Source organism: Lichenostomus cassidix, chromosome 9 (assembly GCF_008360975.1).
Source record: "Lichenostomus cassidix isolate B80296 chromosome 9, HeHo_3.0, whole genome shotgun sequence".
Taxonomy (NCBI): Eukaryota; Metazoa; Chordata; class Aves; order Passeriformes; family Meliphagidae; genus Lichenostomus; species Lichenostomus cassidix.
Genome location: NC_139490.1, coordinates 9,242,593 through 9,257,852, shown reverse-complemented (window position 1 = coordinate 9,257,852; position 15,260 = coordinate 9,242,593). Strand labels below are relative to the sequence as shown.

Genomic DNA, 15,260 nt, shown 5'->3' with positions numbered 1-15,260 from the left:
AGTCCAATTAAATAGTTTTGAGCTAAGCTGAATGGTGAATATGTGCAGGTGTAAGTAGTGCTGTTACCTCTGCTGTCTCTTAAATATTTGCACCTGTTTTCATATGAAGTAGCTGCTCTATATGTGATTTCTCTACTTTCTGTGAACTACATTGAAGGAGGGGAAGCTATCACTGAAGTTCCCATGGTTATAAAAAAGGAGTCTTGTTCATATAAATTACAGGGACGTTCCAGGCATTGTGTGTCCTGTTTTACTCATCATCGTTGGTTGTGTATTGTCCTATTCTGATTAAATAATTAGTTTTCTTAGTATGAAAAGAAAAAAAGGAAATTTTCTCTGAATAATCTTGCAAACTAAGCTTATGCATATGTGAATCTAATGGAGATGAAATTCAGGTGGGTGTGATATTCTGCCCACCCCTACACTAAAGAGAAATTTCCATACATGGTATTTTTAATCATGCCTTATGGAATGGGCATGTACATTGGTCTCTGGAGCTAGTGATTCTGCTTGTGATTTACATACCCTCAGAGAATGAGGAAAGCTCCTCCGTGGATACACAGTCTCAGCAGAGGAATGTGTCTGTAGGAGGGAATGCAGTGAGCTTGTGTGCTGGTTTGTTTACAGAGATTTAAATTATAACCAGTGAGCTTGTATCCGTCCGCTATTTCCATTGTAGAGCATTAACCTAGAGAGTTTTGTCTTCTTGCCAGAGTGAATGTTAAAGTGGTGTTTGTACAGGAATGCTTTTCTTATAAAGGTGTGCTTTGAAGAGACTGAAGATGATGAGAACTGAAGTCAGATACTCAAACTGATTTAGCTTTTATTTATTTCCCTCTTCCGTAGGCTACAGTTCTGCATGAGTCATTTGTCATGGAATGAAGTTGTGGTTGCCACCATGGGGTTGGGGTTAAAGTAAGGAGGCTTTGGAGGAGAGGAATTAATATAAATTTATAAGATATTGCTTGCATAAATAACAGAAAACAATAGTATTTATACCCTCTTACAGCACAGTTATCTAGAATAATACATACAGTAATGCTGTGTTATGGACACGGCTGCCATTCTGCTATACATAGCTGACTTGTTCTTCTGTTTTATCAACCTCGTTCTCAGTGAGCAGCAACGTATCCAGCAGAATGGCTGATGATGCTTGGATGGGTGAGCTCCTCAGCCTCATTGGGCTCTGGTACATAATGGGGTTAATCCCATTTCTCATCCCATTCATGACAAAGAGCTTGGAATTTTCTGCCACAGAGCTTCTGAAAGAGATCCTGCTGGAGTGCTTCCGAAGGGCTTTGGCAGGCTTTGTGGTCTGATAGTTGCAAGTGATGTACCTCCTGAAAGCCTCCCTAAATGTTTTGTTGAAGAGTGTATACACAAGAGGGTTCACTCCTGAGGATACATACCCTATCCAAACAAATATCTCCAAAAGCTTTTGAAAAACATCCTTGTTGCAGGAGTTGCACAGAACTGAGCTGATATTTGTTATGAAGAATGGGCACCACATCAACAAGAAAAGAAAAAATACAATCCCCAAAACTTTTGACGCCCTTTGTTCATTGGTTATCGTTTGCATGGACTTCCTCCCAATAGTGGACGTCCTGCAGATAGGCATGTCACTGGACAAAGTCTGGTCCTTTTTGGAGCCATTTAGCATGGCCACCTTTTCTGGTGAGGAGGCAGGTGTTTTGTCACGCTGAAAGACTGTGGACACTGTTGACCAGGTGAAGCGCTGGGGCGGTTTGTTGATCAAATAGGCCTTTTTGCGCAGCACTTGGATTGTCAGGAAATAAGTGACGATCATGATAGCGAGGGGAATGAAGAAGGCAGCCACTGATCCGTACAGAATGAAGTCGTGAAAACGCTCAGGCATCAGGACACACGTGATGTTTGTAGAGTTGCCGTTTCCATCCTCAATGCCTCTGATAGGGATCGGAATTGCAATGCCTGCAGGAGAAAAAACAAGTGCTTTGGCATAGGGTAATCGCTTCACTGGGTCTGAAGCCTCGAGGTTTCTAAAGAAAGGTAATTCCTGAGTTCTGGAGCAGGCACAGGGTGACAGACACAACGTGAGTTGTTGAGAGCATCACGTGGGCAATTGGGCAAACAATACTTTATAAGACTTGGCAAGCTGAGCTTTAGCAGTGCCCTTTCTAAGGAGATTGGGCCTAACCCATAGTGATTGAGGAAGCAGTGTAAAGTTGCCAACTTTTCAAGTGTAAAACGCATGAATTGCTTTGAGTCTGGTTGTTAGAATTAGTGTGGCTTTTCCTCCAGTGAAGTGTGTTTCCCTAAAGCCATCTGCCCCTTTTTTATTTTCTCTTCCCCAGGGTAACCTTTGCACTTTTTGAAGGGCAGTTTTGTAAATACATATATCTTGTCTTTTCTCTCTTCTATTAACCACATCAAGTGACTGGACACAGACAGCTGATTTTTTTCACCCTGCTTGACTGTTTTGTATATACAAGTAGTTAAATAGTTGCCAGAATTAGGCAGTGTGTGTTTGAGATGGATTTGTTGTTTAAAGTCTCGTGCATATTTAGGAGTGTTTAAATGAGGCTGGCTAGCCCTGTAATTCACCACTCGTTTTTAAAAAATGTTAGCAGCCTGGTCTTTTAAATGATTTTTTTATAACCACTAAATTACACTCAGCACTTCATTTGCCAGCATTCTGACATTACAGCTAAAACAACAGGTTCCTTGCTGTCTGGTGAAGGTGATTTGTGCTGTTTTCTGATACCACTTAATGAGATCTAGGGATTTACTGTATTCCTCTGCTACTCCACTTACTGAAGTTGGTTGAAAGCAGCAAGAGCAACATCGGTTACTCTTCAGTAACTCAATCCCTTTCTTAATTAGAAGTACACCTTCAGTTACAACAAGCATTTAAAATGGGAACTGAACCAAATTAACTTGATTTTGAGAACCTGGCTCAGCTGCAGAGTGGTTTTGTGTTAGATAAATTGAAAAGTAAGGTGCTAGTTAATGGCAATAAATCACACATTAAAAGGTCAACTTGTCAGTATCTTGTCATGCTAAGTTTTTTGTGGTGGGAGTTGGTGATAGAACAGAGACAGTATATTTTTCTCCTATCATCATAGCTTTTCCAGAATTTTTTTCAAGTTGGAAATTTGGGGTTTAGGTACGTTTGCCTCAGCCAAGAAGGTGAATATACCTGTTCTCTGGCCTTAATAATGCAGAATAATTTTGTTCAGTTTTGCACACAGTGCATACAGAACTATGGCTGCCTGCAGCATACATTAAGTTATTTGAATTAAATGTTTTCACTTCCTTAGCTCGTTTAATAGATTTATTGTTTTAAGCATTAAAGACAGGTGTGGTGCAGCACACACATCATGGAGATACTGATAGCATAGAAGTTTGTACATTGGTATCCTTTATATAAACTGTTCAGGGTTTGTGGGTTTGGGTTTTTTTTTAGTTAGACATTAGCCTTTCTATATGTTGTCTTAGCCTTCAGTGTGGATGTTACCAGCCACTCATTTATCTTTCAATCTTTGGTATAAGTAATTAGCCTTTCTGTCCTTGCTTCATGGGCTGGTTATAAGGCATGGATTTTACCAACTCGTGACTTAAAATTGTATTTGGGACAGAATATACCATCACAGGAACATGAAATCTTGCTTTCCTGGCCGACATGCTATGCATGCAGATATTTTCTTCTGATTTTTGAACTCTTAGGACCATGAAGAAGAGTGTTGATTATCCTGACTCAATCCTTGGCCTTTCTGGTGAACCTGATAATGAGGAGTGGTTCAGGCAAATTTTTATGGTGTAGCTATGTATGATCTGAGAGGTGGACTTAGGCCAGCCTGAGTGTTATGGTCCTCCAATCAATAGTACTTGGCCAAATTTTCCATTTTGCCCACCTTTCACCTATTGTTTTGGACATGAAAAGCTTCTGTGTTCCCCTTTCCAGTCTCCAGGTCTCACATACCTATTGAAATGAGCCAAACCACGATGATTTTGATGATTGTTGTAGCCCATGAATTGTATTGACTGGCCTGGATTGGCTTTTTTATCGCAATGTAGCGGTCTAGTGAGATGGCACAGAGGTGCATGATGGAAGCTGTGGAAAAGAGGACATCAAGGAACAGCCAGATAGGACACAAGGCAGTTGGTAAAGGCCAGGTGTTGTCTGAAAGAGAGCAAAAAACTCATTAGAATCAAAGCTTTTTGAGAACTTTCAGTGTGTGATTTTACTGTGGCATCAGAACCTTTGAGAAGTTCAAAGTACTACAGGAGCTGAGCTTTTGCCACTGCCTCAGCTGGGTTCTGTCTTACATTTTAGTTAGCGCCTAACTGCTGTGGTTGCTGCCATGGTATTGATCAGGCTATTTGTGTACAATAAACCTTTCCCTTTCTTTTTGTCTTTTTGTGGCAAGCTCTTTATGGCAAGGACTCTGGATTAAAGAGTTTATAAAAAATAGACCATGACTGTGTCTTGTGAGCCTGCTGTTAAATGATTATTTTCAGCTGTTTCTCCTTGATGGTCCTGTGGTTTCAGGTTGTCTTAAATGGAGGAGATAATGGGTCACAACCAAAGTATTAGTCATTGTAGAACCACAGTTGAATCTTAGGAGTGATTTTCAAGAATCTCGTTCACACATTTTTAGAATTAGTTGCTGTGTCACTCGGCCAGATACAGTTGAGCACTAATGTGGCAGAGTAGGGAGTAGGGCTGTTCTGTCTCAGTAATGATTTTATAGAAATTGAACCGTTTTGTGCATGTCCTTTTTTTTGTTTCCCCAAGAGCAATGGGTTGAATTTTAAGTCTGGCATCCTGTTTTCTAGAGTGGTTACCTGTCCTTAGTGTTCATCTTTATACCAAACATAGGGTCTGTCAACTGCACTGTGTCCAACATAAAGGTTTTGTAGTGTTCAGATTTCCAAAAGGACTGTATTTTTGAGAGCTATGTCTCCCCTATCCATGTCTACAATACCAAATGAACTGTAACGTAACTCTGCTTATTTTTTTTAACTGGTCCATTTTCACTCAGATATAGCTTGTACTGCAATCTACTGCAAGCAGTGTTCAGTTTGAGGTGCACTTTAGTGCTGTGTATCTGTAAGGATATTCTGCAGTTCTAGGTAAGAATGTGTGAATGAGGAAGATTTTTCTATTTCTAATAGTAGAAGTTGATCTACTAAATGTATTTTCCTCCCTTATAAAATTCAGGTATACTCAATCAGAAGGCACGTTAATAGTATTGCCAGGGAAATCAGTTCTCTGTTGAATGATGATTAGAGGGAAAAGAAGGCATTTCTAATAAATCAGATGGGTTTTAATTTCCTTGGTCACCATAAATAGACCTGTGTGCTGAGAATTCCAAATGAGCTGGACTTCGGTAATGTCCAGTCTTACCAACGTGGTAACATTACAGTCATTTGAGATTAAAACACTTCTTCATAACGTGACTGATAGATGGAAATTATAACAGTGCTGCTTTGACTTGAATTATAACCTCCAGAAGATGGAAAATTTTATGAAGACAAACATAGCAAGCAAGTACTTTTCTGCACTCTTACCTCTGCTGGGAAACCTTCTGTGTTAAACAAAGAGAATGGATAGATGGAGCCCTGAACTGAACCTCAGCCAACCCCAAAGCAGAGGGCTCCAGGTGAGGATTACATAGGCAGTGAGGCAGAAGGGAAAGAGGCTGTCTGTTTTCAATTTAATAACCAGTAAATTTTAGTATCTACCATAATTTTTTCCTAAAATAGATGCTATGGTTGAAATTATGCTTCAAAAAAATTAGTCTGTCAGGCAGGTATGAGAAAGTTGTAATTAGTAGATTGTGAAACATTTACTCATCTTTAATTTTCATGCCTAGACTTTTAGCTGGCAGTAATGTATGGTGCATTTCTGAAATGGATTTCCTTTAAAAAGAAAATTGTATTCAAAATGTATTGTGGCTCATGTAACCAGCTGTAATTTTTAAAAAAAGACAGTTAAAAGAAATAACTGATTTGATGGGCTTGAAATAATTTTGCTCACTCCAGAAAATTAATACAATTCTTTTGACTTTGTGATGAAAGAATAATTCAGATAAAACATGAACAATAGAAAATGTGTTGTACAATTTGAAAGATGGCAGATAACACAGCTGGATTTCAAGTGAGCAGCTAATACTTCTTTTGGAGAGTTACTTGCATGCTGTTCCCTGTCTTATAACTGCTTTGCGTTCTGGAGAATTCCAGTGTAAAAGATCTTTCCTTTTTTAGTTAATTTTCTGTTTGCAGAAGAAAATACTTTGCAACAAACGCCCCTTTTGCTTCTTTGAAATAAAGATACATTTAAACAGAAATCTGGTACAAAGCAATCTTGTACATTTTTGAGTTCTAAGAGCTTTTGTGAGTTGACAAGTGCAACTGAACAGAGAAAGTTATTTCCTTCATTTTGAAGAAGTCTAGTTTTGACCTGTGTGCAGAAGGCAGTAGGTTATCACATTCATGATTATAGCATTGTGTCCTGCTATATTCATGTAAGAGATGCTGGGTTTTATCCAAACAAAATCAAAGTAAACTTTAAATGTGGTAACTGGTAAGGACTGACGATGACGGTTATTATTTAAATGAAACAAATATCATGAAACTGATACTATAAAGTCCAGGAGAGTCACACTGTTGTCTGGGATTCATTCTGTGGTGTGTTTTGCTATAACTTACTTTGATTTGTAGGTTACACCTGCATTAGATTCTTAGGTGCCTGGTGTTTGAGGCAATGCTCTGGGCTGAGTTCTTGTGCTTTTCTGGTGATGGTGGTGCTGTCTATCACTGTTGGTCTATTCTGTTAGTTTAGGAATGAGGAAAAAAATGGAATATTAATTTCTTTTCATGACTCAGAAGGCGTCTCTGACCCTTGAACATGATGGTGACCCGCTAGGTTGTTGTCCTGCTTTATAATTCAAAATATAAAATGAATATGTCCTGCTAAGTGGTGATACAAAGCCATTAGCAGGTCATGCTTAACTTGGACTGTTCTGATTCTCCTACTATAGATCCACATTGTGGAAGCAGACCAGAGCAGTTACAGGGCTGAGATTCTCCATTCCCATTTTTCTTGGGAGCTAAGAGGGGATTGGCTTAAAAAAAAAAAATAATGCCTTGGTTAACTGACAAATGTGCCTGCCTGAAAATTTGTCTGGTTTCTCCAGCTGTCAGGTGGTGTAAATTAAAAAGGAGTGCCTTCTACCTACAAACCTTGCCTCAGATCCTCCCAGCACTGCAGCAGTGCTGCTGTTGCAGATTTTACTTGTTTTGAATCAAAACAAGACAGAATACATGCTTTAAGATTTGTCTTGCACCTTAAGAAGAGTAAAATTACTTTTTACCACAACTGTCTACCCTTGGTTAATCTTTATTTAAGAAAAGCTTTATTTATAGGAAATACTTTGTAGCTGTGTAATCTGTAAAACAAAGTTCAGTATAGAAGAGCTGCTCTTGCTGTAAGTTAAAATGTTTTTGGAAACCTTGAGAGAAAGCACTGCTTGTGTACATGTATAGGCATCATTGAGAAAAATCTTTAAATATACTTGGAAACATTTCGTTCTTCTGCTGTAATGTCTGTAGAAATGTGTTACCTGTAAAGTTTGTTGCTGTTAGATAATGATGGTTTTGCTGAGATGGAAATGGATATTTTCAGTCACCAGCTCATTTAAGCCTAAACTTCAATATTCCCACTGGTGTGTGTGTCTGTAGCTGTGTGTGGGTTCTTCACCCTCATGGTAGTACTTGGCTCCATGGGCTGCCAAGGCTGGTGTCTACATGCTGTTTTCTAGTTTTTTAAATTTAATCAAAGTATTTTTTTTAATTAGGCTTACCTTTTGAGAAATAAATCATTGTTTTCTTACTTATCTTTAAATTTGAGATTTTGGAAAGTAGTCCTTGATTAAAGTTTTCTCTGGCAGTTTGCACAAGCAAGAAGGGAAGCCTTGTTGTGGTTAATCGTCAGTAATGGGGAAAGATTAAGACAGTGATTGCTTGTAATAGATTATAATAATGATTTGCAGCCTAGGATGATCAGCATTACCTTCTGATTTTAAATGGATGAATATCAGGAGTAGAGAATTTATTTTAAAAAATGGTATGTGTGCCATCTCCAAGTAGCCCATTGCCCACCAAGCTGTGGTCATCAGACTTCTTCCTGCTGCAGGCTTTGCAAGTGAGAGGATCTCTCAGGTTTGTTTGCTAATTTCACTATCCAATGAATAGCAACATTTTTGCTTTCCTTCAGTCGTTCTGAGTGTTAGAAATTTGCATAACTGTTTTGAAAGCTAGATTACAGAGAATGCAATTAGCTCCTAGTGGGCCCTCCTTGGTTTTTTTTTAAGAAATGAGAAGAATTTAGCAAGTTATAAAAGCTATGAAATGTTTATGTATTCTGACATTCATACTCCTAAATTAAAATTGTTGTGTATGCTTGTACCAGAGTACATTTTGGTTGCTCTGCTGAGAATAAATAATGTGGTACTCGTGGCATTACACCTGCAAGTGAGTTTACAGATTCATTTATTTACTTATTTTTAAAAGGGGCAGCTTTTTATTACAGAGACAGTCCATTTCTGAAGACTTTTTGGTAAGGTTTCCGCCAGGGTGTGGAGCCAATGTCTGTAACAGGTTTTGATTTTGAACACCCTGTGACACATCAGTTTGTACAGTCAGGGTCTTAATGTGACTGCACTTTAGTTCACACCTTTTCCTTCAAATCTTCCCCACATAATTAGATATCAATCCCAAATCGGAAGCATAATATTTTTACTCTGTATCTAGAAGCTGCACCCAGCTCTTTCGTTTTTATGGGAACATTCCTGTGTGGAAGTGCCAGGAGGCTGGATTTAGTTTGCTGTCTGGCTGTCAATGACCATTCTTTGTTCAAGTAGTTATCTGGCTAATGTAGCTTCAAGATTTAGACTTGTTATGTATTTAAATGTCTGTTCTATCTTCATTCCAGTAACTCCTCATGTTTTGCTCATGCTTTGAACTTCTATAAACACCTCAGCATCTTCTCCCAGTCAGTGAGAGGCAAAGCAGTTTTTCTGGTTGGCTGCCAAAGAGAGACTTGTATGCAAGAAATTTCAGTTCTAACCACTGTTGTGTGGAAGGAGAGTTGCGGTCTTAATTATAACTTATTTTACTACTTTATGCTAAATTTCCTGCATTGTGAAAAACGTTTTTGTTTGACTTTTGAATTAAGATTCCTAGCATACTTTAAACTGTTGTAACCAGGGTTTAGCACTGGATTAATTGAGAGATTACGAAGCAATAGACTCTTTATGAAGTTATAAAGAAAAGATTTGTTAGTCTAGCAGAATGAAAATAATAATAAATTAAAAAATCCAAACCAAGATAATTCCACCACTGCCAAAAACCTGCTCCACAAAATCTAGAATTTACCTTCCTTTATATTGATTGCTAGTCAATACTAGTGCTTTTTATGGCTGGTAGTTTCATTGTTGTTATTAATGAGACCTTTGGCAGGAACTAAGCAGTTACAGCATCTATATTTAAGTATGGAGATGCACATCTGCTTCTTGCCTCTGCACACATGTGCACATATATGACATACCAATGTTTTCCATAAGTGACTGGTTTTTGGAGTTAGAAATCACTGTCTCAGTAATGTACATTCAGTTTTCTTTTTAGAAACTGTTGCTTGAAAAAAAACCCTATTCTATGATCTCAGTGCTGAATTCTGACCTCCAGTTCACACTTCTGTATGGGGAGAAGCAGTCTATAATGCACAAAAATTCAGTCTCAAGTCATTTAATGAATAAACACATTTGTTAATAAAGTGATTCCAGTTTTCTGCAACAAACAGAAGCTACCGATGGCCTTTCTGAAATTAAGTTTATGGTTGTGTTTTCTTGTTGCTCAGGCAACTCTTAGAGTCTAGCTTAGGAAAAATGAGCTCCTGCAGTCTTTCATAGGACCCAGTGGTATCTGTACCTTAAAGATAATTATATAAATCCATAAGTTTATTGAAAAACCTTTTCTCATTGATTTTTTTCTATTTATTGCGTGAAAATAAACATTTTTAAATGTATTCTTAAAGAAATTTTGGGACTAAGAGAGAGAAACTTTCCTATGGAGTTGCCTCTGATTAGTTGTCAGAAGCAGTATCTGAAATAAAGCTTGAGAGACTATGGAAAAATCACTCTTTTAGTCTGTAAGGACTAATGAGAAAGAAAATGTCACATCCAGTGTTTGTTCATGTAAAAAAAGACCTGTTTCATATGAAGCAGACTAAATGACAAATCTGTATCTCAAACATTAGGTACATGGATTGAGGCTTCCTTGGCTTGACCCATGACTTAATTCTTTGTGATGCTTTATGAGCCTGCCACTTTCCCCAGGGTGGGAGAAAATTGGTTTCTCTGAAACTGGTACTGGTAAAGTTTGTTGTCACTGATGGTGCCAGAGGCCATCTCTGACTGACCATGTAAATATATATGACTGCTGATGGAGTCAATACTCAGGTAAAATCAAGTGCATTACTCATAGAAAGTTCAAAACCTGTTCAGTCTATTGAACAGATACCCAGTCTTCACTTCAAGTTTCTTAAGAGAATACTAGGTGTAATTAGTGTAATACAATACATCAAATACCAGCATTGTTCTGATGTTGTTAAAAATTATATTACACTGTACAAAATGTAATTTCCTGTGCTCCAGCTCCTATTTGAATCAGTTTTAAGTCTTGGGTGATTTTTGAATGGTTTATTTCAAAGCAAAGAATATCTACATGGTTGTACTTCCCACAAAGACATTAAGCTCTATTAAGGTGAGAGGGAGAGAAGACATAGCAGCCCTCATCCAAGTGATTTCTAAAATTGTAATGGTGTAAAGCACACAACTTTTCTGTTTAAATTAGACCATATGCAAACCTGATGAAACAAACATGCTGCACTTACCAAATAATATTATGAGAAGGGCAATCGGCATCACAAACAGACCCACGAGCAAATCTGCCACCGCCAAGGATGTCAGAAAGTAGTTGGTTGCATACTGCAACTTTTTCTCCAGGGACACTGCCAGAATGACAAGTATGTTCCCCCCAATGGTGGGGATTATCACCAGGAGGATCAGCAGTGCTGCCCAGTGCACTTTGTTTCCTTGTTCCTCACTTGGGTAGTCCTGCTTGGGTGCTTCTGTTACTGAGAGTGGTGACAACAATCCATTGCCAGCTCCAGACCCGTTCAAGAGATGTAAAGGATGGGACATTTTTGTGTACAGAGGAATGTATTTGCAAGTTGTATTTTGCACAGGAGTTGTGTACGGTGCAAGAGTTCTCTGTTCCTCTCTGGTCCAGGATGGTCCTGAAGAAAGGCCAGCATGGTCAGTATAGTAAACTGGTCATCTGCTATTTTGAGATACTGTAACCATATCCGAGCTGGTATCCAATTTTTTTATTGTGTGCTTTGCTGGGCGCAAAATGGTTTTAAAAATGAAAGTCCTGGTTTGTGTCCATCTCCAGTTGGTAGGGCTCAGTGGTCTGGTCTCCCCTTTATAGCGATGTTCAGGTTTCAGAAAATTATAAGAAAAAAATCAGTAGCTGTCAAAAACAAGCGGTGCATTAGCTTCCTTTTATTTTTTCTTTCTACAGCAGTAGAGTGATCGATGAATCTGAATGCCAAATGATTCCCTTTAGGTGCAGTCTATGTAGATTTGCTCCTTCTGAGTACAAACTGATGCAGAGGCAGATGCTCGAGTTGTGTATGTGCAACTCCTCCTCTCTCGAGTGTCTAGTCTCCAGCCGCATGTGCGCAGGCAGACAGCAGCTCCCATATTTCCCCTTATTAAGAATCCTATTTCTCCACAGAGGGTAACCCCAAAAATATCTTCAGAAATTATGTATGAGGTTTCCTTTTTAATCTCAGCACTTCCTAATTTATCAGGTGAGGGTCAGGAAACTGCAGACAATAAAACACTGGTGACAGTCTCAAGGGGACCATAGATATTTATCGAACTGAGACATCTAAATTTACCCATTACTTGAAGGGGTGGGGGTGAGTAAAGCGCTTGTTTTTGTAATCTGAGCAAGGCTTTTATTAAGCACAGTCTGTTCTCTCCCTCTTTCTCTGTCTCTGTCAACTCTGCTAAAGACTAAAGGCTTGCATTTCCCCCTACAAGCAGAGACTCAAACAGCTGTCCCGGCATTAAGCTGAAAAACGGTCAGTTTCTGAGAAGATATATTGTGTTGCAGTTTTCAGGTGAAGAAAGTCTTACCTCTTTCTTTTGCATTTTAGTAGAGTTCACTTTGCATCCAGGAAGATACTTTGTAATTTTCTTTTTCGTCACATGGTGAATTTTGAGACTTTTCACTACTGTCTGGAAAGCAAGTTGTTAATTTACTTTTGGCTTTTATAATAACTTCTGAAGCTTGTCTCTTCGTGTGCTTTTGTTTAGCACATTTCTTCTATCTCCAAGATTAAGAATTTCTGTTTTGGGAAAACTGTATTTCTTCTCACCCAGGTATTTTCTTCAGCTCTGAAAAGGAGGAAAAAAATAATTCTTACCACATTTAAAAAAGAATAGAAATAAGGCTGTATTCTCTTTTGCTGTCCTTTCTCTTCCATTCTTTGTTGATTTTACTTAAGTGACCAGCAGAGTCTGTGTGCAGTTCTCTCTTTGTTCACAAGCAAAGCTTGCAGATTGCTGCTACCCTTGTTGGCTGATTTACTCATTGCAGCGTATCCAGCTCCAGTGTTTGAAAAGCAGGGAGGTTTGGCTGGAAAAGAGACAGAGAGGGTTAATTGATTCAGTGCTCCAGCACTGTTATGTGTGCTCCGTGTAGCTGTATCAGGATGTGCAGGTCCTGGAAATGACCCTTCATGCTACAGCATAGTGTCTCTGTGCACTGTAGCATGTGTCTGTCTGTCTGTCTGCTGCTCGCTCTCTGGGCTCTCTTGCTCACTTGCTTTCTGGACGGAAACACAGTTAACCCTAAAAAGTTCTTCAGCCCTGTAAATACTCCAGGTTTTTTCTTGTCTAACTTTATAAAAGTATTGTCTAGCACACTTAAATTTTAAGTGTGTGCACTGTTACTTTAAAACTTTCCTTCTGCAGCTGCTTTTTATTATCCTGAATGTTCTCTTTTGTTACCTTCCAACTTTCAGATGTGTGTATAACCCCAGTGTCATCTTATAGTTCTACATTAAAATGGAAATAGAGTTCACTTCCAAGGACATTAGCTGCAAAATTGTGTAATAAGTCCTTGAGTAAAGGCCAGAAGAGACCATGAGATCATGGTCTGACCCTCTCTATGACACCAACCATTACATTCCATGAATTGCTAGTGCTCACCAGCCTTGAGCTGGAAATCAGATCCCCTGTGCATCAATTTATATTTCTTTAAAAAAGAAGAATAACTCTAGAATGCAGGTAATGTGGGGACAAAAAGAGAAGGCTGTTGTCAGAAATGAACAGTAATACTTGAAGTGTATTCATATCATATCATACCATAGAATTTTCAGTGGTTTTCACTTGTTCCTTATTTTTCCTATTTAAAGGAAACCTTCAATAAGATTCCATGCTGTATTCATTTATAATTGAGTGTTGATACTTTTATTCATTAGATAAGTATATATTACAAAAATAAAGGTTATTTCACCCCTGACAGTAGTGAGAGAGTAGAACACTTGAAAACATACAAAAAGTGGAAATTTAGACGGGACAATACATTATTGAGTTAATGAGCATTTGGATTAAGTTTTTCTTAAGCTCTACTATATCTAATCAACTTCTGGTTTATATTCTATAGATCTTGAAGGGTGTCCTGGCATTAATCTAGCTGTACTTGAAGGCTTTTCTGCAGATTGTTCTGATGAAAGCTAATGAATACATTCATATCTAATTGAAAAGGAAATTATTTTTTAAATACAGATAAAACTGGTTATCTTAGGAACTGGCAGCTGATGATACAAGTTTTGTGGTATGTTGGCTTGCAAGCATTTTTACCTCTTTCGTGCATTGTTTAATTTCAGAGAGATTAAAAACATACCTGACATTTGTGATGTTTTCTGAGCTTTACCAGACTTGAATCATTTGGGAAACACATCCTCCTCTGTATCTATTACTGATCTGCAGCAGGTTCTTCACTGTATCTTCTGGCCAGGCTTTTTGTGCAAGCCACTGTCCTGCCCCTATGTCCAGCTCTTCTCCTGTGTTGGTGATGATAAACCTTAAATCTTTCTAGACCCTGCTCCTGGTCCACTGTAACCAGAATATTTGAACCATGCATAGATATTATTTTTATTTCCCATCCCTTGCTGTTACTTCTGTTTTCAAATTGCCATTGCTATTTTATAGAGCCACATCTCCATCAGAGATGAGCTGTCTCTGGTGAGTGCTGTTCAGTCAGTACATATCCCTCAAGTTCACTTGCTGTGCTGTACATGAGATAGCTGCAGGAAATTCCTGGTTTGGGAATTGCTGGGATCATTTCTGTCCAGAGAGAGAGATGGAATGTTTAGTCTATACTGAAATATATCAGCTTGTTGCATTTTTCTCTGCAGGTTTTTTGTTTTCTGTAATACCCCTTTCTGCTGCATAGCCCCTCCTCCAGAAGTGACTTCAAATTGTGCAGTTAACATCTGCATTTCTCCTTTATTAACTCATTCATGGATGAAATGAAACTTCTTTTAAGCTTTTTTTTTTAATTACCACTACACTACTAAAACAGCTTGTGGAAATACTTCTGTATAAAATGATTAATTCATGACCTACAGTTTAGAAAGTTATAAATATTTAGAATCTTTTGAAATATGACTGGGGACACTTAATGAGGAATTTAGAAGATATATTTGACATTGCTCTTCAATTCTTTGACATTTCATTTTTCAGTGAGTTGTATAGTTCTTAAATATTTAGACTAAAAAATAAGTGCATATTAGTGATTCTTCAGATGGTTCCATTTTTAGTCTAAATCATGAGACCAGTCTGATAGGTTTTTTCCAGTATTCTGTATATTTACTAACTGATGCTACCATACATACATATATATATACATATATATGTATACACACACACACACATATATTTATGCAGGGTTTCATGTTTAAATATTGCGGAAATATAAAGAAAAATGGCAATAATGCATTAACCTTGAAGATATGCAGCTTACAGGATTGGAGATAACCTGCTCAAAGGATGTGCTTTTAACTGACCTGTGATCTAAGATACTTTGAGTGGAATGTGCTCCAAGATATGGCAGTCTGAGTTTTCAGTTTGTCTTGT

The 15,260-nt window shown here is 38.1% G+C and overlaps 2 protein-coding genes across 2 annotated transcripts in view; one reads left to right on the top strand and one right to left on the bottom strand.

The window, feature by feature from the left end:
• PSMD1 (proteasome 26S subunit, non-ATPase 1) overlaps positions 1-15,260 on the top strand; it is a 63,413-nt gene that overhangs the window by 24,487 nt on the left and 23,666 nt on the right. The window lies entirely within an intron of this gene.
• HTR2B (5-hydroxytryptamine receptor 2B) lies at positions 799-12,992 on the bottom strand. Its single transcript, XM_085069289.1, has 3 exons — positions 10,937-12,992; positions 3,962-4,162; positions 799-1,950 (listed from the first exon to the last, which is right to left on the bottom strand). The coding sequence occupies exons 1-3, from the start codon at positions 11,244-11,246 to the stop codon at positions 1,070-1,072; spliced, it is 1,392 nt and encodes a 463-aa protein (XP_084925415.1). The 5' UTR covers positions 11,247-12,992; the 3' UTR covers positions 799-1,069.